This window comes from Lepisosteus platostomus, chromosome 6 (genome assembly GCF_059453375.1).
Source record: "Lepisosteus platostomus isolate fLepPlt1 chromosome 6, fLepPlt1.hap1, whole genome shotgun sequence".
Lineage (NCBI taxonomy): Eukaryota > Metazoa > Chordata > Actinopteri > Semionotiformes > Lepisosteidae > Lepisosteus > Lepisosteus platostomus.
The window spans coordinates 21,146,303-21,168,271 of record NC_142616.1 but is presented as its reverse complement, the minus strand read 5'-3'; the positions used below and the strand labels follow the sequence as shown (position 1 = coordinate 21,168,271).

Sequence of the window (21,969 nt, the reverse complement as noted above, 5' to 3'; positions counted from 1 at the left end):
ACTGTGATCACAATCACAAAAGTGTGACAGATTAGTGTCTTAAAACCCAGACAGAAAGTCTGATATAGACAGTCTATATCCTTTAATTTGTCACTGACAGGTAAGCAGGGATCAGGTGTCTGCAGGAGTCTCAGCAATGTGTTTCTGTCATTTACTGCACTTTAATCAAATTATGAGCACAGATATAACACTAAAGTATGTAGGCGCATGTCTAAATTCAGCAAATTTGTTCTTAGAATGGGGGGAGCTACCAAAGTTTATAGACCTCTGTTTTCTTCTTGACATTTACACCTCATTTCCCAGTGGGAAAACTTCATTTTTTTTTTATTCCAGTCTTGTGCTTTTAATTTTTGCATTTGTTATGATTATGGTTACACAATTCATTTTTACTGATCTAAATGATATTTGCCACAGGGGAAATATTTAACATCACAATTGTCACAGTAACTTGCATTGATCATAAACTGGCACAAGCGACATGAACATTTTTTTAATACCAGGAATGAGTAGGAGCTTGCAGCATTGTGTCCAAAGGCTCATGACTGGTGATTTTGCAATGTGGGAAAAACGTTCTGGCTGAGATATCTTTTTTTTTTCCTTGAACCATTTTAGGTTATGTAGCTTTTTGGGGGAAGAGTAATATCACATTAGTACATCAAATAGAGTACATGTATTAAAAGTACTCTTTTGCCATTAATGTGCTAAATTCTTTTTAAATCAAATATTTTATGTTTGTGTTTATAACATTTAGAGAGCTCATTGGATTTTTAGTGATCCATTACTGATTTTTAAACAAATGCATTTTAGTCTAACTAAATGTTTATGCTAATAATGTACAACCATACCTTATAGTTAATTGTAGACAAAATAAAATCACTGTTTTGGTCCCATTTGCTTTTAAAAAATATCAAGTTTTTAATATAGTACCTACTGTAATTAACATCATTGTATGGGATTTTACTGCTGTACTTGTGTGCGAAGGGTCTAATGTGTTTCTGAGTTTCATTAAGTAGTTTAATTTGATGCATGCTTGAGTATGCAGGGAAAAAATTAAAACCTCATTTCTATAACCCTCATGCACACGTGTATCTCTCTTGTGTATGTTATTGTATTGCAGATGCAGGCTCACTAATGGGTATCTGAGTTGATGTCTCACTGGGTTGTCTCTTTTTAACGCTATCATCCATTTAGCAAAATCCCTTGATATGATGCAGGACTTACAAACGAGAGGAGATGTTCTGTTCAACAACATTAAGCTGTAATTTAAGAGATCCAACTTGCCATTCCACAGCTTCCTAGCTTTTCCTGTGAGTAACAAGTCTTAGAGTAAAACAATGATATGCTGGCAAACCTGCCTGTAATTTCAGCACCACTTTTCTTTAGCTTTTGTAAGCATTTTATAACTTAAAATACTAATGCTATCAGTCAAGGAAGGAGATATTTATGTTCCTCATAATTGTCATGCTATTTATGGGAAGGAGGGGGTCTACAAACCTTGTAGACACAGAACGACTGGTTTTGGAGATATCAAATTTGCTTGCTTTTCAAAAATATTTGACCAGCAAATTCTGTGGATTCAAGGGCATTTCCTAGAAATAAACGCATGTTAATAAAAGGGGTAGCAAAAGCACTCCTTCAAACAGACAAGGAGTCCATTTAAAAATTTTCAGTATCAGTGTTAGCAGATACAGTATGTCATCTCTTGAAACTGTTTCCATTTACTTCACATGCTTTTGTTTATGTGGTATTCTTGAAATATTAATCTAGGCAATGATAACTGACACATTAAAAAGTACCCCACATATTGGAACTAATGAATCTACAGTACAGCCTTGCATTACAGCAAACTCTCCCCTCAAACCTCTCACTACTAAACACTGCACTGTATAAGGAACATCACTGGTATATTACCACTGTGGTCCTGCTGTGCAGGGGCCCCACAATCAACAAGATCTAGATGGCTTGTGTTGAAAACCCATCCCATCTGACTGAACAGGAGACTCTGAGATTTGCATGTACTGCAGAATCAGCCAGCAGGGTGCTTCATTGTGTGGTTTTGATGCTGTTGAGGGCTGCATTGGCCTTGTTTAGAGGTCATTTACTGTACCTGTCTTTTTACTAACAGGGAATTATCTAAGTGCAGTTGTTCATATATTTCTTATTCAGTCAATTTGATTTTACTAGAGACAGTGCATTGATTAAAAATTAATTCAAAATTAATAGTAGTACATTTTCTCTAGAGTTGCAGTATTACAAGTTTGATAAAAATTCATACAGGATAATGGTATTTGTTATGCAGATATAATATACACGTTTTAAATGTGGATATTTAACAACAGCAACAACAGTAAAAACAGTAAAGAGCACAGCAGGTATAGATCAATATTTCCTGTTCAAGATCCATTAGACCTTTGTGAGAGGAACTATAGGCTTTTGTGGGCATTCTCCTTTCCAGCACATCACTAAGTTTATACAGCTATTGTTTTTTTCCGATATCCATTTACTACATTGGAGCATTCTGAAAAAACATGCTACATTTTAAATGTCAGTCTTAATAATGTAATAGTTTTTCTATCACGATTTTCCTCCTCTGCTAGTGACTTGCCTCCAGATATCATTAGTATTTCCAAACTGCTTCTGCAGTGAAGAATACAGTTCAAAGAGAACCGAAGATTGTCATGTTTTTTTAACTTTCTCTACTCCAGGGTTTGAGTTTCTTTTAATACTAAGATAGCACACTACTTGCTTATTAATAATATTACCTACTCCATTGAAAGTGTTTTTTGCTCACTTTTTGTCCAGATAGTCCATAGGAAACCTGTCCTCCAAACTCTGTTCGAGTCACCTGACATTTAATTCAAATTCAGATCATATGTGAGTAATGATATTGTTTTCAACAATCTTAATAAGAAACTCCACAAATACTAGAAGGTGTGGCATTTCATGATATGCTACACCTCTCCAGAAGAATAATTTTAAGATTTTAACTTATTTCCAAAACTTTAAAGATGTTTAGTTTAAGTTCTTGCATATGAAAGGTATTTTTTTCACTTTGTTTTTGTATTGAATTTGATCCACCATTTTATTATGATTTAAAACATACTTTGTTAATAATCACTATAAGCTATTAGAAGGGATGGTGCAATCTTGTGGTATTATAGTGTTATTGTTTACCTTTATTAATGAGTCCAAACACTTTCTGTACAACAGTAAATGTGTTTATTGATACATATAACAAACCTGATTAACAGTCATTTACAAACAAGTACGGTTAGGTTCTTTCCTAAAAACTATTTAAAAACTCAAGTAAATATTTAGAATAAAAAATACCAGTTTAATAAGAAAGAAAAGTCCACAAAAATTAGAGTGCTCTATTTCTGTCCCGGATTCTTCTGTAATATTAGGCTGCATGCTTTTGTTGTTGTCCTTGTTGGTGGCTTGATTTCAGGAGGCGTTAAAGAAACACGTACAGGCAGGGCAGAAGAGTGGACACCTCCACAATAACATGTTCATCATAGTTGCTTTAACCATCAAATAACTTAACGAAGAAATTGCAAAGTGAATGCCAGCCGTCGGCGCAGTAGTTTTCAACAGGTTCCATTTCGGACTCTGCGTTTTCGTCATTCACCTCACCAAAATCCTCCTTCTCTGCCACCGGGGGCTTCTTCTCCTTCTTCCTGTCAGCCACCTCTGGGGCTGCCTCTTTCTTCCTGCCTCCTCCCTTGCCCTTTGCGCTGTCCTCCGCCCTCGCGTCGGCACTGCTCTTCTCCGACAGCTTCATGTGGGACTCGACGGGAGACTTTTTACAGAGGCGGGTTTTCAGGATCTTGTCCCCCTCGCAGGGGTTCTTCTTCTTCTTCAGCTTGCTCACGACCTGTTTCCAGTACTGGCTGGACTTGGAGTTGTACGCGGGGCAGAGGGTGGGTTTCCCTAAGTACTGACACCAGTACGTCTGGTCTTGGTGGTTACAGTTGATGAGGAGGGTGACCTCCCCCTCACCAGAAGCCTCCCAGGTGCACCTGTGGCTATCCTTGGTGATGAGCTCCCCTGAGCTGGGAACAGACTTACTTCTTCCCTTCTTGGCCAGCTGCGTGCTGTTCCTACTGTCCCTTTTGCCCTCCGTCCCTGGAAGGCCATAAAGGCAAAGAACAAAAGCCAGCACACAAAGTAGCCTCATCTCATAGAGCTGCGTATTCTTACGGATGTGATATTCAAGTGCTGCCAAGCATCAGTAACTGGTCCACGCAGGAGTGATAAAAAGACAGACACTCCGGATTGAAAAGACCTGGAGAAGAGGGAGAAGACACCCACCCCCCCTAGAAATTAATGTCATTGTTCAAACCTGACATCTTGATGTGAAGAGTATATCAGTTTTTTTCTCATTTAATGGGTAGTCAAACTTCATTGTAAATATTGTCTGGTAAATGGATGTATATAGTGGTGCATTACATTTGGAAAGTTATGTTTAATTTGGAATCAAAAAGTCCCAATTGGAAAGTATAGAAAACACACTTCTCATGAAAACTGTAAACAATAACTTGGATCAGTGAAAAAGTTAAGGAGAACTTTGCTTCTTTAAAAACAAGCCTCGCTGCCAGATAATTCACCTTAACTTGTGCACTTTCCGCTTCTCAACATAATTGGCTATGGATTTGAATACTAATCTGTTTACAAATTATTAATGTTTTGACACCTTTGATTATTATGCACCCTTATGGTTTGGAACAATTCCATGTGCTCTTGATATTTTTATGGGGTTTTTATAAATCAAGAAAAATGTCAATATTTAAATCATTTAAATATCCATGTGTCAATGATCAGAATTGAAGACTATAAAAGTAACTTTCCTTAAAGAAAGAAGCATGCTGTGAGAACAAAGACTTTTTAATAAGAATTTCTTTAAAATTTCAGTTTTCCTTTCAATCCTTATCACTTTTCACAGCCTTCAGAAATTGTCACTTACCACGAGGAGTGCCGTGCCTCAGGAATGTCGTGCGAGAGCCCTGGCTGGAGACAGTTGTCTGAAGACGGGAGCAGTGAAGGAGAAGAACAGATTCAATGGGGATGCCGAGACCTCCCCAGACCTCCCCAAACCCACGCCCCTCCCCAATTCATGTCAGGCTGGAACAGCATAATCTCAAAGACCCAGCAGACTCGCCTACTTTTCCCTGAGACTCTCCCAGGACACTTCAAATGGTAAATCAGTTCCTAACTACTGCAGAATTTAAATTCCACTAATACACACATACTGTATACGTTTAAGACTGCAGTCAGAATAGTGTTATAACAATATTGTGAATTGCCTTAATTAATTAATGTTATATTTATTAAGCTTTAATCACAATATAATGAAGACATAATTTGAAGATCCAGGGGTTGTTTCAAAGACCCTCATCAGCTGCTCTCCTCCCCACTGAGAGCTGATGTGTGGTGAGCGTTCTGGCTCATACTTTCAAATTTGAATATATAAATTGCCATGAGACAGCCCAGAATTGGCCACAATCAGTCTGTGAAAACACTAGCTGATGTTTAGAAACACACTATACAGTTTCCCAGGTCATGCTAAACTGAAAAAGAGGTTTCCACCTGTCTTTTTACTAATGAAACAATTGAGTTTTTTATTTATGTGTGAAGGAATTAATCTGCTATATTTCACTGTTCTGTACATTGGAGTGAATAAGGAGTTTTGTAAAATGAGCCACCATTTAATTCCAGAATCGTTATCTTGAGCTACGGGGCTATCACTTAACAATGTGAAAATGCATCAGTAATAATTCACAGAAACAGTGGCTTCATCCTCTGAGGGTGATCTGCACTTACTAGTCCATCACGCAAAAAGGCCAGATACACTGCTTTTCTCAACAGAATACAGTGTCTGATGCCATCATTGGTGATCTTCAGTTAACATGATATTTTTTCAGATAAACTATTACAGTGAAACAGTTCCATCAAAAATTGCATTTGTGGGAAGTAACAAGTGTCAGTCTTCACAGGACTCCATTCATGAATAAATAAGAGCCCCGTTTCAGCTTCACTAGGAGTAACAACACCCAAGAATAAAGTGTCCTGAAAGAATTATGGGGTGTTTAGTGAACATTTGGCTTAACCCACTTGGCTGAGAGGTAACCTCCTGGCCACAGGACAGGGAGGCTGGGACCCCCAAGCAGAGTGAAGAGTGACCAAGAGGCAGCTGCAGAGGTAGGGTGGAGGTGGGATGGGAAAGATGTATGTGAGGGAGAGAAGGGGATCACGTACAGTATTTATAGTGTTTTAGGAGAGGAAATGATGTCAGGAGTGATTGCAAATTACTGACAGCTGAGTCGGATTGAATTTGGTTGTTGTCATCCCTCCTGAACTTCCATTATAAAACTCCATTTAGTACTGTAGTGAGAAATCCATATCTGTGACCCTGACTGCAGGCGTATTTCCTGACAGTTAGCTGACAAGACTTTGGAGCTCTTTTCCAGCTGATCTGCCATCCTCTTTGTCACAGGACTGCAGCAAGTACAAGCAAGTTCCACTCGATTGCTTCCTTGAGGGTCTGTGCCAGCTGTGCTCTTTTTGGAAAACGGCAAAATTGTCCTTATTGGCACAGTCAGAACAAAGGTATTGTTTAGCTAACCTTTTCTGCACTGCAGAGAAATAGTTTTTTGCTGTTCTAAGCCTGCTGTGCTTAATTCATTTTTACATTCTCCACCTGTCTCTTTGGCTGTATATTCAAAATGTTTATTATTTTATTATTTTCTCATCTTTACAGAATGATTAATGACCATGTATGCTTTTGTTGGGAGGCAGCACCAGTCCTCTTAACAATGTGATTTTACCTTTGATTACTTAATTGGTCAAACATTTTGATAAAAGGCCTCCTGTTTTCTTTTTAGCCTTAATCAGTTGCTAATTGCCTATAAAATCACGTTTGCATTCTCCACATCCCTAGTTCCTTTCTTATCAGGCAACAGTCTTGAATGAGGGGAGGACTGAAACTCCCTGCAGGGTTCATACCAATTACAAATTCCATTTCATTTTTCAAAACCTGAAAATACGTTTAGAAAAATTTCCCCGAACAGAAAATTAAAATTAATTAGCCTGTGATGAGGATCTTAGCTGGAACAAAAAACAGAAGACACAGCAGTCCCCTAGAAACAGGGTTGAGAACGGTTGCTATAAAGCACCAGAAGAGTTGGGATAAGGTATTTAACTGGCTCAATTAAGACAATAATAGGATACCCTTGGCATGTGTGCTCCAATCGTTCGTATCTGTCTGTCCACAAACGTCATTGTGTTAATGGATGCTGAAATAAATGATTAAGGTTAAATACTTGCTCGTGCTTGTGTGGTGTACTGTATAATGTGTTTATGTGAAACAGAATACTTCATGTAAGAATGTATTTCCGTGTGTAAGTGTACCAGAATCTTGGGTGAACAAAGCATTTCCTGTATTCATGTAATTTGCAAAATGCCACAGTCAGTCAAAGAAGTTAATTTATTTTGTTAATGGTAGATTTTTTATATTTATTCTTGGAGGCAACATTTCATGACATATGGCAGCCACAAATGAAGCACATCATCACCATCTACTGGTTGAACTCTGCAAAACTGGCAGCAGCTTGGAAAAGGGTTATAAAGTCTAAGACCTTTAATCTTACATTTTTTAAATAGATATCTGTACTGTATAAAACAAAAAGCAGGTTCCCACTCAGAAAAAAATCCTGCTAAATACTGCAGAATTACTCACATAATGCACAGGAATTTTGGGGGTCACCAATAACATTTTCATAGTCAGCAAAGTAGGAACTTCATAGAGTCATATCTTCATAGACCATGAAAGGGATTTCTACAACACTGTTCTATTTTAAATGTGATACACAGAGTATAGCAAAGAGGATCACCAATCAGCATAATTGAAAATTAATTGTAACTAAAATACCAAATGAACACATGGGCTATTGCTAATTAGTAATTTATTTGGTTGATGCTTGTAGCGAAAGCAACTTGAATTTGTACTCATACAGACTGTATATCTAGATTCTTTGGTAATTATTTTGGGTGAAATACCTTGCTCAAGGTATGAAGGGCTGTTCTACTTAAGATTTGAACCCACAGGCTTCTAACAGGAACCAATACAAAGTGCTCCACCCTGTGAAGCAATGTTAGAGTCCATCTAGTTTTAATGATTTTTAATGATTGCTCAGCCCAATACAGAGTCACAGACAGCCAGGTACTAACCTGGCACATTGGGCACAATGCAGGATACACCCCAGGCAGAATGCCAGTCCATTGCAGGGCACACACACTGGGACAATATAGAGCATGAGTTTGGACTTAGGGAGGAAAAATGAAAACATGCAAACTCCACACAGACGATTCCCAAGGCTGAATTTAACACCCAAGTTCTGTGAGACACCCACCATGTCACCAGTGGTACTCCATAACTTTCTAAATGTTACCATTCTTCTGAAACACAGACATTGTTTGGCTCATCTTCTGTGTTTTTGGATGTATACTGTGATGAGAAATATGACATGATGTCTATAATATCTGCAGTTTCATTGGGAAAATGTTTTTTCCTTAAGCCATTTACTTCCTTATTTGTTAGTATTCCTTATTGTCAGAGGAAAACTCAAACTATGCAGAACAGACCTCCCAAAATCAGTTTCTGGATCACAAATAATACAACCACTGAAACACCAGGAGAAAAACTTCAGCGTTCAGCTGAATTGCCTATTTTAAAACATGCGTCACCCCTTGCTGTGTTTGTTTGGAAATTCATTAATTTCCAACAGATACCCGCTTGCCATTAATTTAATTTACTGTACTGGTATGTAAGTCCCTGTGGGGCTCCCAGGCATTATTTCGTATCTAAAGACATAACAGCACATCAAAAACAACACAGTGTTTCTTTAAGTCAAAGAATATTTTCTTGCAGTCTGCCAGCTCTCGCACAGTGTGGTTGCTCTTATTGAACAATCAGCTATTAGCATCATGCTTTTAGTACAGGAGTATGTACTGTAACTGCTTCAGTCATGTACAAGATATCTGTTCTGTCATATTGTGCAACCTAGTTTTGTCCGTGAAGAGAAAACAAACTGAAACTGATTTGAAGATCATGTGGTTTATATTATTGTACTGTGTATCAAAGCGTTTTTCCCATAGCATTTTAATAGTTTTCCTTTTGTATTTTTAAAACATCTATGCTTTGTATAATTTTTCTGTAATACGTAACTTTTTACAAATGCCATTTGTTTGTGATTGCATGAAGTTATCTGAAATATTTATGAAATAGGGCTATTTAAAATTCTTACATTTTAAAACTATTTCATTTAATTATATACAATATGAATTCCCTGCCAATTAGTGTGTGCTCAAAATCCTCAGCACGCTAATCTTGTGATTTTAAGTTACCAGCACATCTTAAGATTATTCCTTCTTCAATTAAATTGTTGTGTAGAGGAACTGGTCAGCACCTGGATGGGAGGTTGCTGCTGGAAGAGGTGTTAGTGGGGCCAGCGGGGGGCACTCACCCTGTGGCCCATGTGGGTCCTAATGCCCCAGTATAGTGATGGGGACACTATACTGTAAACAGGCGCCGTCCTTCGGATGAGACGTAAAACCGAGGTCCTGACTCTCTGTGGTCATTAAAAATCCCAGGGTGTTTCTCGAAAAGAGTAGGGGTTTAACCATGATGTCCTGGCCAAATTTCCCATTAGCCCTTACCAATCATGGCCTCCTAATAATCCCCCTCTATGAATTGGCTACATTACTCTGCTCTCCTCCCCACTGATAGCTGATGTGTGGTGAGCGTTCTGGCGCACTATGGCTGCCGTCGCATCATCCAGGTGGATGCTGCACACTGGTGGTGGTGGAGGGGAGTCCCCATTACCTGTAAAGCGCTTTGAGTGGAGTATCCAGAAAAGCGCTATATAAGTGTAAGCAATTATTATTATTATTATTATTATTATTATTATTATTATTATTATTATTATTATTATTATTATTATTATTAACATATGACAAGGTAGCCTTAACCCCATAGATTCCTCAGTGGGATCTTTCACATATCCACCTACTCAGCTCTAATCCAGAATATACCCTGGGTACATTATAAATGTTTTTAAACTTCAAGCTCACTTTTTAAATATTTGTGCAGTATTGGTAAGAAAACAATTACAGTGATCCAGTATGTGCTGTGCAAAATAATCCGATCACAAAAAAAGCTTAAAAAGGCACTTCAGCTGCAACACTAATAGCACCACTTTCTGCAGTAATAGAGAAAATCATGGTTTTCAAAACTCTTAGCTTGAACATGCAGTTCTGGTGTCTGTCACTTAAAGTCCTAGGTTACATTTTTTTTATCATCAGGCCTTTCAATTTCATTGAAAGGAAACAGTTAACATCAGTTAAAACTGATATACTGTACAGTATACAGTATGTATGTAGCTTACTGTAGACCATCATATTTTTAACTATTGTCTGTATGTTTGATCAGAAGACTCTACCTGAAGAGCCATTTGTTCTGGCCATGCTAAAAGTACAGTCATACTACCAACAACACCCCAGAAAATCCTTCCAACTCATAAATCATGTTCTTTGATTAAATGTACTTGCAGGTACCAAATGTAAAAGCAGTAAATGAGAGTAATGTACTGTAGCTAATTTTTATCCAGATAGAAATGGTGAAGATGTGTGGATTCACCCTCTGCGCATACCTAACTTATTACTTGGAGCAGAACTGTCACATGCTTTGTTAATCAAATGCCCTGAGTCATTAATCTTCAGGAAATGCATCTCATGAATAATTTAGTTAAGGGTCTTTCTGACACCCAGGGGAGTTTTTTTTTTTAAATAAGCAGCCCCCTTTTCAATTTTAATTGCTGCTGGCAAAAAGTATAATGTGCAAAGGGTTATGGATGAACCTGTAAAAGACAGAGATGGATGTTGCAACAGGCTTCTTTGCATACATTATCTCCACAGTTATTGATACAAGTGAGAACCCTTTCAGCTCTCTCGTTAATACTGTTTGTGTTTTCATATTTTTGTCAAAAGAAGTCCACATTAGATCCTGCGTCTCCAAAGACAGGAGTGCTACTCAGAGATAGTGATATTTATCTGACTACAGATGAGCCGCTAGAAATGTCCCTGTTCATGCGCAGCTTGTTCTCTGGATCAGGGGACTACTCAATCCCTATTTACCTAATCCGTAACTGAACAAAACATGACATTTAACGATTTGAAAATTGTCCTTCAGAAAAGTTATTTTTAGGTGCCCTGCTAATTCCTTTCCTTTTAAGATATGAAATGGCTGTGCCAATGGCTAAATATAGCATTTGCACTGGGATACAATTTTTCAAAGACGTGTTTATTAAAAACTGATTATTTTTCTCCACTGGATTGACACATACTTTGCCTTTAATTTAAAAAAAATGCAGGTATTTTCCGTTTTAATAAAATGTAATATATATAGTAAATTCTGTTCTTAGATTATATTTTATTAGAACTCATTCTATGGATATAAGAATTGTTAGATCATCTGTCCTAGGTTGAAAGTATTTTGAAAGAGTTTTACAGGTCCCTGCTACGCGCAGTGAGGACGATGACGTCACCGTATCCGAACTAGCTCCGCTACAATGGCTTGCTGGTGTCGGAGTTGAACGAAGCAGTTAGAAAATGGATGGATGGACATGTACAGTACATGACCATGTGTTCTCATCATGTTTAAGGTCAGAGAACTCTTCAGAGTCTACAGGCATCTACATAAATCTACATAAAGATGAACTACCACATTCCACTATGGTGCTCATCATTAAGAAAGTTAAGGCTACTGATACAGCGGTAACTGTGCCATAAATGTATCAAGACACAGAGGTTTGTGAAATAAACAGTTCAACTATAAGGCACTAGGCAAAATTTGAAGATCTCCAATACACACACTGGCATCTTCAGAATACGAAGTGTCTCAAAACATACAAAATTACATTTCTGTATTGTCTGAATATTGCATTAATGCCAGGTTGTGAGGAAGAAGCCTCTTCTGAAGGCAAACCACAAAAAGAGGTGACTTGAATTTGCCAGACTACAAGTACGTGAATGCCAGCTGAGATATCTGAACCTGCTCATCAGTGTTATGTTCTGTGTAAAAAAGTCAAGTCGAGCTTGAGAAAACATTTATGCCTGCTGTGAAATATGGTTGCGGGTCAGTTATGCTCCAGAGGTGTTGTACTTTATCATAGATTTATGAATAAATACATACCTTACTTTGAGTACCTATCACCTGTAATTTTAGAATTTTGTTGGGAACTATGCGAAATTTCATCTGAAAACCTACATATACACACTACATACTCTGCTTGTGTTCTTTACGGCTGTTATTTGTCCAAAGAATGTAAGCAACTTATCTTTATCTTTTCTAAATCCATGCTGATTATCCTCTAGAAATTGCCATACAGATGACCCTGTAATTTAGTTGTAATTATCTGGAAAAACAGATGAGTAGTTCAGACATTTATAGATCCAGAAACAAACATCCTCTCTTGCAATATTTGTCCACTTTCGAAATCATTGTAATGGAAAACAAAACATTAGAAAAATGCATATTGAATTTATAACATTCAGTATTTCATCTTAGCAGGTTTTTCAATAAAGAAAGAATAAATATCAGTACATACTGTGAACTATATTAAACATACCTTTAACCTATGAATGTTGTTGTAGGAATTGTTTTAAGACAAAGTGGTTGAATTTCTGGCTTATTATTGCACTCATTAAACAATAGTTCAAATACAAATTAATTTGTTCAGTTTTAACACTTAATTCACAAGATTTACAAGCACAGTAGTGGTTTACAAAAACCACGAAATCTTTCTAAGTTGGATTCATAGTAACTAAAGGGAGCTGTATTGCAGCAGTGAGGTCTTTTGCAAATAGAAGGGTTTGAAAGATAGATTGTAGTTAAATTGCTGTCAAGATTTCTCAATCAGGGCCTGTTGTTCCTCACTTCCATCAGACACTGTTGACTGTGATTAGGCTGTGATTGAGCTCTGAAAGCCCAGACTCCCATCTCTCACTAGAGCATAATAGCAGTGTAAATTTGATGGAAAAGCAAGGGGGGAAATGTGCTCAGAAAAGTATCAACATAAATACAATGAATATCTGCTTCAAAATTGGTTTCCATAGCTACTCCCTGTAATCTTTCCAAACCTAATGAAGTCAATGATTCAGTCGATTTTATGAGGCAGACACATTGTGACTGATGTATACATTTACTTGCCTGTTACCAAACTGAAAGTGAAATAAATATGTTGTAAACAGCCTTTTCTACTTTTCCCTAATGCTTAAAAGGCCTGCTTTTTGGTAGCTGTGTTGTGTTTTACTTTCTCAACGTCAATTCAATCATATCCAGTATTTACAGCCAGACAGATCATCTTCTTGTTTTTAGTTGCTAAAGAAGTTTAGGAGAGAAATGTTGCCTAATAAGCTTGCTGAATTTGCTCAAATTTAACACCATGTTTCTGAAGAATTGTTATAATATACAGTATTTTTGTGTAAAAGTTTTCTTTTGAATAAGTTTTTCAGTACTACAGCCTCTCTTTGGTACATTAAGGGGCTCCTGTGTCAAGAGAGTTGTCCCAATGTCTTTGGAAGATAAGCAATCTGCTGTTGGTGTACTGCAGGACATGAAACCATGGTGACAACCTATCGAGTTTTGAAATCCCATGTAGCTGTTTATATTTCCAAAAACACATAATCTATATTTACAAACCTGGAGAACAATTTGCCAAATGTTCTTGATTGGCTATGGAAAACACAAATGATATGCCAGGAGACATTTCTTTAAAACCTTATCAGAAGATTCTGAGCCTAGTGTTTGTGAGAATGTATTATCCTGTTTTACCAGTGGAATATTGTAGAGGCATGATCATGTGACAACAGTTCTATCCATGCTGTTCAAGACTGTCGTTTCTGTTTTCTTCTTTGATATATAATTTTGTTCAAAGCTCTATCCCCTGTAGTCGGTATCTATTTTTCCCATGTTGCTGTGAGTGTATGAAACAAACATATTATTTACACCTCAATTATATATTCAGATCAGTTACCAAAAGGCTTTTATCTGGTTTAAAAACACTCACAGAAATATTTGGATAGTATATTTCTTCCCCCATAGATAATTTCATCATGGAAGTACAAACTACGTCCCTCTGTTCTTCTGCCTGCTGTTGCTAGTTTCTGCAATATTAGAACAGCAGGCTCGTCTCTGTGGCAGTTACAGTCTGTTGGCTCAGTTTCATGTCTATCTGTAAGACCAGCTCAAAGTGCTGATTATTAAAGTGATGTTATGGACTGCCTGCTGTTTGGCAAGCTTTTTGTTGCTTATTTCAATTGTACATTTTGCAATTACCAGATTATACTGTCCTGAGGAACTGGGTGGCTGACAGCTGCAGTGTCATCTAATTCTAAACTTCAAATAATTCTTATTTTATTAATTTGTACAATTAAATGTAAAAAGAAATGGTCTTTTCACATCAATTCTAAAGCATGGATTCTTAAACCATCAATTTACAGTATCTACATGGGAACTCTGCTACATTTGATTACTGCTTCATTATGATTTGTACTCCACCAGCAGGTGACTTACAGTACTTGTTTATACTGTAACACGACACAAAAGGAACAATTATCGCTCCATGGAGAATTCAGAAATACACATTTCTGAACTTTTCCCAGTTTTTCACTTTGCCCAATAGACATCGATGGAAAAGCTTTTCAAAATCACTGCCTTGATACTGATGGTTGATCTTGCAGTGATAACCTCGGAACAGGATTCTGTTCTTATTTCCGATCTTATCCTTCCATTGTTCAGCTGTTAACTATAAAACTATAAAAATACAGCATTAAACATTCTTCTTTCCTCAGTCATTCCAGTGGTTCTTGTCATTATCTAGCACTTAAGGAATTGTTTTTACAATGAAACGTCATTGCCCTATGGGCCCTATGGCTTTTATCTGAGAAGTAAATGGCTTTGGACTGCAGACTGGTGACCCTTTTACATTCTGAGCTGAAGAATATTGGACTTAGAGAATATTATATAGAAAACACGTATTTGACATAAATATAAAGGCAAGAAAGAGAAAAGAGAAATACGACTTAATCCACTCATAAACATAATTTTGAAATGTTTATATTTAATATACTTTTTCTTAATCTTCCTCCAGGTCTACGTATTTCAAATGATGAGAAAGAGTTGTGATAAAATAGCTTTTCTTACACTAAAAAATATTTAATTAAATCATTTGAGTGTTTTACATGCCCATTTTTTTAACTCTAGGATTTAGAGTTACAATATTTAGATGAAAACCATTTTCTTTTGTTCGACCATTCATTTGAATTCTCAAATACAATAGTTTCCATAGTAACCAAGGGCTACCTGGGTCTGCCCAAAGAGTTTTCATTTTGATAGTTATTCAATTGAATTGGTAACCGTATCCTGAAATATTATCAGCTGCCTACAGTCTTCTCCTACTTGACATTTTGCTGTTTTAATAAGAAGGAATCATTTGTATCTTGTGTCAGTGTCTTTCACAGGGAATTAGCAGCTGTCACAAAGCTTAACATACTAATGCTTATTCTGCCCTATCTCTTTTAAAAGTATTCCTTTAAGAGTAGATTCTCCACCAAATCCTCAGAGTAAGACCTGTGTTTTGTGTCTGTATACAGTAGTTGGTTATATTATTTATACGTTTTGCCCGAAGAAAACATCCATTGCAAACAGATATTAGACATTTTAGTCTCTTATAACTGACTCATAATTGGTAAATAATTCCCAACATTTTAATATATTTTGATTCGTTAAACTAAAAATGAACCACAGCTTTTACAAATTATTTCCCGCTTTCTGCTCAAGGATTAATTTAATTTTATGTTTATTAACATTTCAAGGGCCTTCAGCTTTTTGTGATTTTTTTAGCAGAATTGCAGATATCTACTGGATAATATTCCAGGTAACATCTAATCCAAAACGCACTTCGACATCAACGTTACCGAAAATAGTGAACTGACTGCATTTATTAATGTTCCAATCTTAGGTCAACGAGAGCATTGCATCCGCTTGTACCTGCCAGTTTTATTGCAATCTAAGATCCATAACGATTGTGACCTTGTCAGACTGACAAGGCAGTGTAGTAGTACCGAACCCAAGCCTAGCTCTTAGCGGATAAGCTGAAGAGATCTTCCGATGCTGAGCGCGCTATGATCAGAGACAGCCTCAATCGGTGATCGAGGAGCTGATAAATGAAATCTCTGTTATCATTTACTGCTTCCTCTCTGACCCTCCACGTACTCAAGTGGGCAGAAGACACAAAGGAAGGTAAAGCTGAGCCTAGATCACAACAAGAACTTAAGATGCTACGTTTATGTTAATACATTTGCCGTGCCTTTTTGACTGTTGCCTTAAGGACGTTTTCTGTTTAATTTTAATTTCCCCCATTCAATTGACAAGGGAAACTTTTCATAGGGTAAAGACAGTTCACTCCTAAAACTCAAGTACAATAAATAAAAATGTTTAAAATCAAAATACATATGTATTCGTAAGGATTCATTTTAAACAGCGCAGCGTCTCTGCTCAGTATTTCAAAAGTGTCCCTATGATACACTATACAGCACATTACAAATAATGCACTTGTCCAAACTTTAATGAGTTGCTGTATCAATAGCATACAGTCTCTGAAGAGATCGAAGATTATCTTGGATCTAGCACGAAGGAGGATACAGAGACCGACTAAAACACCAGAGCAGAATTTTAAAAATCCATTCAGCAGTGCAATGGAGAAGCATCTAAAGCGAACACGGAGTTAAAGCCACCAGAGGGAGCTCTTTTTGTGCGCTTAATTTTGTTCTAGTAGCAAATTGAACACAAAATTCCCTTTTATATGTGAGCTTTCAACATCTCTAAATGTATTCGATTTTAAAGCGAACTTAAGCAGCACTGCTAATGTGTGCTACAGTTACATTGATATTCATTGGAAATGCAGTTGCGACCTTCGTTATAATTAGAATTACTGTACAATATACTCTAACCTTAAAAAGTATTCTCACACCAAAGCCTTAACCTTTATAATTTCTGCCCAAACCATAACAAAGCATAAACTTGTTTTAGTGTTTCAACTCTTTATCTTTAATACAAACTCCATCCCTGTCCTAAACTAGCATCCTTAACTACTCCTTAACTCCATCATTAACTACATCCCACCTTGATTCAAACTCCATTAAAATCCAATGATAAGTTCTTGTTCTATTTGTAATTATAATTTCAACAGCAATTCTAATTCTAATACTATGCCTACTCTTGACCCACCCACACCAGATATTGCCTTAACACTAACACTGCAGATCCTTAATTAATAAATGAAAAGAATACACAAACAGATGAAACCATTACAACAATAAATCCTTATTTCAGGCACTCAGAACAATGTTAAAGTTTTCTTCTGGATTGATTGGCGAAGCTGAAATCAGATAAGTAGCTGAGTTTTCCAAGAAGTTCAAATAGGTAGCTGCATCAGCATGTGTAGGCTACAAAGGAACAAATAAAAGGTTTATTCCATGCTCATTCTTTGGAACAATTAAGGTTTATTCTCAGCTGAAAAAATGTGTCTCTTTTCTTTTCAGCATGGAATAAACCTTTACTAGTTCCTTAGCTTTTCGAGACTCCTCTCACTGAAACCCGAATACCAACTCTATTTCTAAGCCCAGCCTGAACTCCAGAACTCCAAATTTAGACTAGATTTAAACTGAGCCCTAGGCATTATCTGTAAGTAAAAAACTAACCCTGAGCCTGACTTTAATTTTTGTTTTTAATTCCAAACCTAACTATCTCTAAGCGTGATTGATAGGCTCGAGGAAATTGTGATTACACTCTCTTCCTGAACCGGCAATTCATCCATGTCAAACAATAAACCTAAAACAAACCATTCCAGATTTATTTATGGAAATATAGTGGAAGGCGGACCTGGAGCTCTGGCTAGCTTGATGGATAGAGAAGTAAATTAAAATGGGACTGAATGTGAGAGGCAGAGAATAATGTGGTTTGTCCAATTAGTAATAAGTAGAGTCTGTCTTAGTGAAGCACAGTGAAAAATCCAATACACCTTGATTAGTCGAATGAAGCCTCCCTTTAAGTACTGACTTGGCTTTCACATATCTTTTTCATTTGGAAGCAATATCGGTGTAAAGAAGGTGGAAGGGCATAACTATTTTTAAAATAGTGGCCTCCAGGGGTTGACATACTGTACAGGAAGCACAATACGTTATTAGCTCCCCTGTCTGTCTGTGCCATTATTAACTCACCAGATTTACAAGCACAGTCTTTCAGAAAAACAGGTCTCTTGGAGTGAAATTGAGGGGTGTTTTTTTTTTTAAAAAAAAACAAACTTTTCTAACTGTTTTTCTATTACAGTATTGTAAAAGTTGTAATGTCCTCCTTTCTTCAATGGTATTTCTTTTGAAAATCATTTAAATATGTTTATTGAAATTGTCTTGAAAGAACAATTATAAAAACACCTGTATGCATTGAATGAAAGCCACTTTGCTCATCCTTGTGCACCTACAGCAAATTGGTCTGGCATTTTACAGAATGGCAAACAAGACTCATCTACTCTATAATCTTTCACAGACGTGCATGGAGTGCACTAAGAGGAACCACATCATCTCACCACGTCAAAACCCCATTTCACCCCGCAGTGCCAACACTGGGGGTTGGCGAATAACGTCTTCAGATGTGGCTCACCCTGTCTGACCTGTCCCACTTTCAAGCTGAAGATCCTGAGTCATTATCAGTGGACTCTTAGCCTCCTCACTGGCGTTGTTGGTTGATAGTCAGGAAATTCAGAACTATTCAGGTTTCCACCCTACTGTACAGGTATGTCTGCAATAAAGCCCTGATGCTGAGCTCATTTTTGAATGTGATGTGAGGGGCTGGGTTGATTAACTTCTCCTCCTAATGAAACACATGTCATGACCTCAGGCAGAAACATTCAAGAATTACACTGCTGTTTCTTCTCATAAAGCCCTACACTCCATGGTCTTATTTCTTCCTGTCACTTTTCATTATACTGTATGCGTCTCACTCTTAAACCCAGGAGAATCGAATCTGAAAGGAATCCTACAACTCTTATCTGGAGGTAGCAAATCAATGTTACAAATTAGGAATTAGCAAGTCCATACACTCGTAAAATGAATGTTAATTAGACAGAACAGATGTTCCTCCCCCAAGACCTTAGACAAAGGACCTGATGAAATGTAATACTGTCACACTTGGATTTCAAGACACAGCAGGGCTTGCACAAAATGTTGGCCAGAAAGCCTTTCATAGTATCTTTTGCTTTAGAAAGAAGGGCTAAATGCTAGAATTGTGCAGAAATGATTATGTAACTGTCACAAGAGAGTTGGTCTTACCATTATCTGCAACTGAACTGACAGACTCAATGGGTGACAGGAAAAATGTAAGTAATGAGAGAGAGTTTGATGTGGAGGCCAGCTCACAGCAGCACTTTTTGTGAATATGCTACATGTGTCAGTAGAATGTACATAGAAAATGATTCAAGGGCATCACTTTTCCTGATTACAGCACTTTATAGTAAAAATCTCAGAGCGACGTCTATCAGAGTGACCTCTTTTGTCTGCAAGAAAAGAATAATCAGCAACAGAATTATTATTTCAAGAGGCATTATCTCCCATTTAATGTCAAGTCTGTGACACAGAGTAATGTAAGGCTGTGCTCAATCGGCGTAACTCATCCAAGGCTCTGCGTTTCACAGATATCAAACATTTATAAATGTCCTTTTTATTTCTGCACGTCATTATCGTTGAGACTGACCATATACAGTCATGTGCAGTGTTCTGCAGGACAAAAAAAAAACAATCACATAGGAGGTAAAAAAATAAAATGGAAAGGGTACATCTTTCTTAAACAGGAACTGTGACTCAAGATTTAAGAATCCAGAGGCATACTGATATACAGTTACATGCAAAGTTTTTAGACAGTTATACTGATGTGGTTTCTCAAGAGTAAATTTAGTTTTTCAACTTGTGTCTGTTTCTGACACATATACGGGCTTATCTTAAGCCTGGATTTTGTTATAGTCATTCGTCTTTTTTCTATATCAACGTACCTTTTAAATTCATCTAAGAGAGGACCTGATACCAGTATTCAGAATTCTCAATCCTCAAGTACACTAACAAAGTCAACCTACTGTAGACAGCTTCTTTAGAATTAGCAATGAAACACAATCCAGAGTACACAGGTGGAAAATACAAGAAAGTGCATTTAAAACTGAGAACACGAGGCACTTTTCAATGCAGCGCATTGGCAGAATAAGCAGCCCAGCTATGTAGTTGAAAGCAACACCCTGGCTTCCTTCAAAGAAACAATCTGAGAATGAAAGCAATAGCGGCCATACTGTAGCTGTGTTGAATTAATTGTAAATTTCCTTGATATACTGCAGAAAATATCCAATAAAATAGAAGGCAGTCAAAAGGTACTTACAGAGAGACTGATTATGCTATGTTTTTCACTTTCCACATGTCTTTTACATCTTTTATTAATTTCTAATCATCCTCAGTGATCAGCTGTTTGAGGGTCCTGATGCTTGTCAGACTAAGAAGAACTTAGTGCAAAGCAGGGCTCTTGACTGACTCCTACTTAGCAGACAATAAAAGGCAACTGTAAAGAATGGTCACTCAAACAATTCAAAGATTTAGTTTCATTTCTGAATTTACTAAGTCTGATATCACAATGACCCATAACTGACAAAACGGGTATTAAGCAAAAAGCTAACATGCAGTTCATTCTAATACCAGAGACATATTTATTTTTTTCTAATACCTCCTGAATTTATGCGAATATTATGAAATAAAGAGTTGTTCTGTGATCATGAGCGTGTTACATGTGCAATATGCAACAGGATGTAGTGCAAATTTTTCAATATGATTAATTATTCAAATATTTGTAATGTTTTATTCACTAGCTACTGAGATGTTATAGGTGATTATTTTACTGGATAGTTTACAAATGCATACTGATTGCAGTCATGTCACATACTAAGAATCATTAGCAGCAATAATAACATCCTTTTCCTTGAGGAATCAACTTTGAAGTACTGATTTTGTCTTAAAGAAGATCATACACTCATATAAGGTCTTTTGAGGAAGGATATAAATGTAAAATGTAAGGATGTAAGATGTAAAAGTTTGTACCTGGGGCTGTGTGCACACTATGATTGACAGACTGCTCTCTGGCATACATAGGAGAGAAATAATATCCAGGGAATTTAAAAGCAGGCATAACAAGTTTTTACTTGTAAATTCACATTCATCTCTTCTCCTTTCAAAGACCAAATAGACCAAATAGACAGTAGCTGTATAGATACAATGGTTCAGTTAAAGTCATCTGATGAGTCTTCTGAAGACAGGTGGCATTTTGTTATTGTACTTATTTTCCATTAAAGAGGAATGTCTACCAATAGAAATTGGGCTCATTCAGACAGATGGCCTTATAAAGCAGTGACCCCCACTGCCACACAGGTCTGCCTAATGAGGAAAATAAAATATTGCACATCAAATGTGATTTCTGAGCTGCAAAACTGTTAAATTAACAGGAACCAAAATGGAGCAGTCAGTTCTTTTTTACTATCACCAACAAGAGAGCATGGAATAGTCTGTTCTCTGTTTCATCTTGTGCTTCAAAGTCAAAACGTAGATATTTTATTGATCGTTTTGCAAAGGCATCTTCAGAAAGCACTTGAATCAGTGAAGTTTTATCCTAGGGAACAAGGCCACATTTAATCAATGTAAAGAAAAAGTGAATCAAACAACATATTATAAATTTGGACCATTTTCTATTGCACATACTGTACATAATACATTAATGCTTCAAAGCATAAATACACGATTCTAAGAATTTCATCCATTTTTGCAATAATA

The 21,969-nt window shown here is 36.9% G+C and overlaps 1 protein-coding gene across 1 annotated transcript; it reads right to left on the bottom strand.

Annotated features, from left to right (window-relative positions):
- Positions 1 to 3,196: 3,196 nt before the first annotated feature.
- fgfbp3 (fibroblast growth factor binding protein 3) lies at positions 3,197 to 5,120 on the bottom strand. The gene is made up of 2 exons (XM_088634743.1): positions 4,964 to 5,120; positions 3,197 to 4,285 (listed from the first exon to the last, which is right to left on the bottom strand). The coding sequence occupies exon 2, from the start codon at positions 4,175 to 4,177 to the stop codon at positions 3,524 to 3,526; it is 654 nt and encodes a 217-aa protein (XP_088490869.1). The 5' UTR covers positions 4,178 to 4,285; positions 4,964 to 5,120; the 3' UTR covers positions 3,197 to 3,523.
- Positions 5,121 to 21,969: the final 16,849 nt, after the last annotated feature.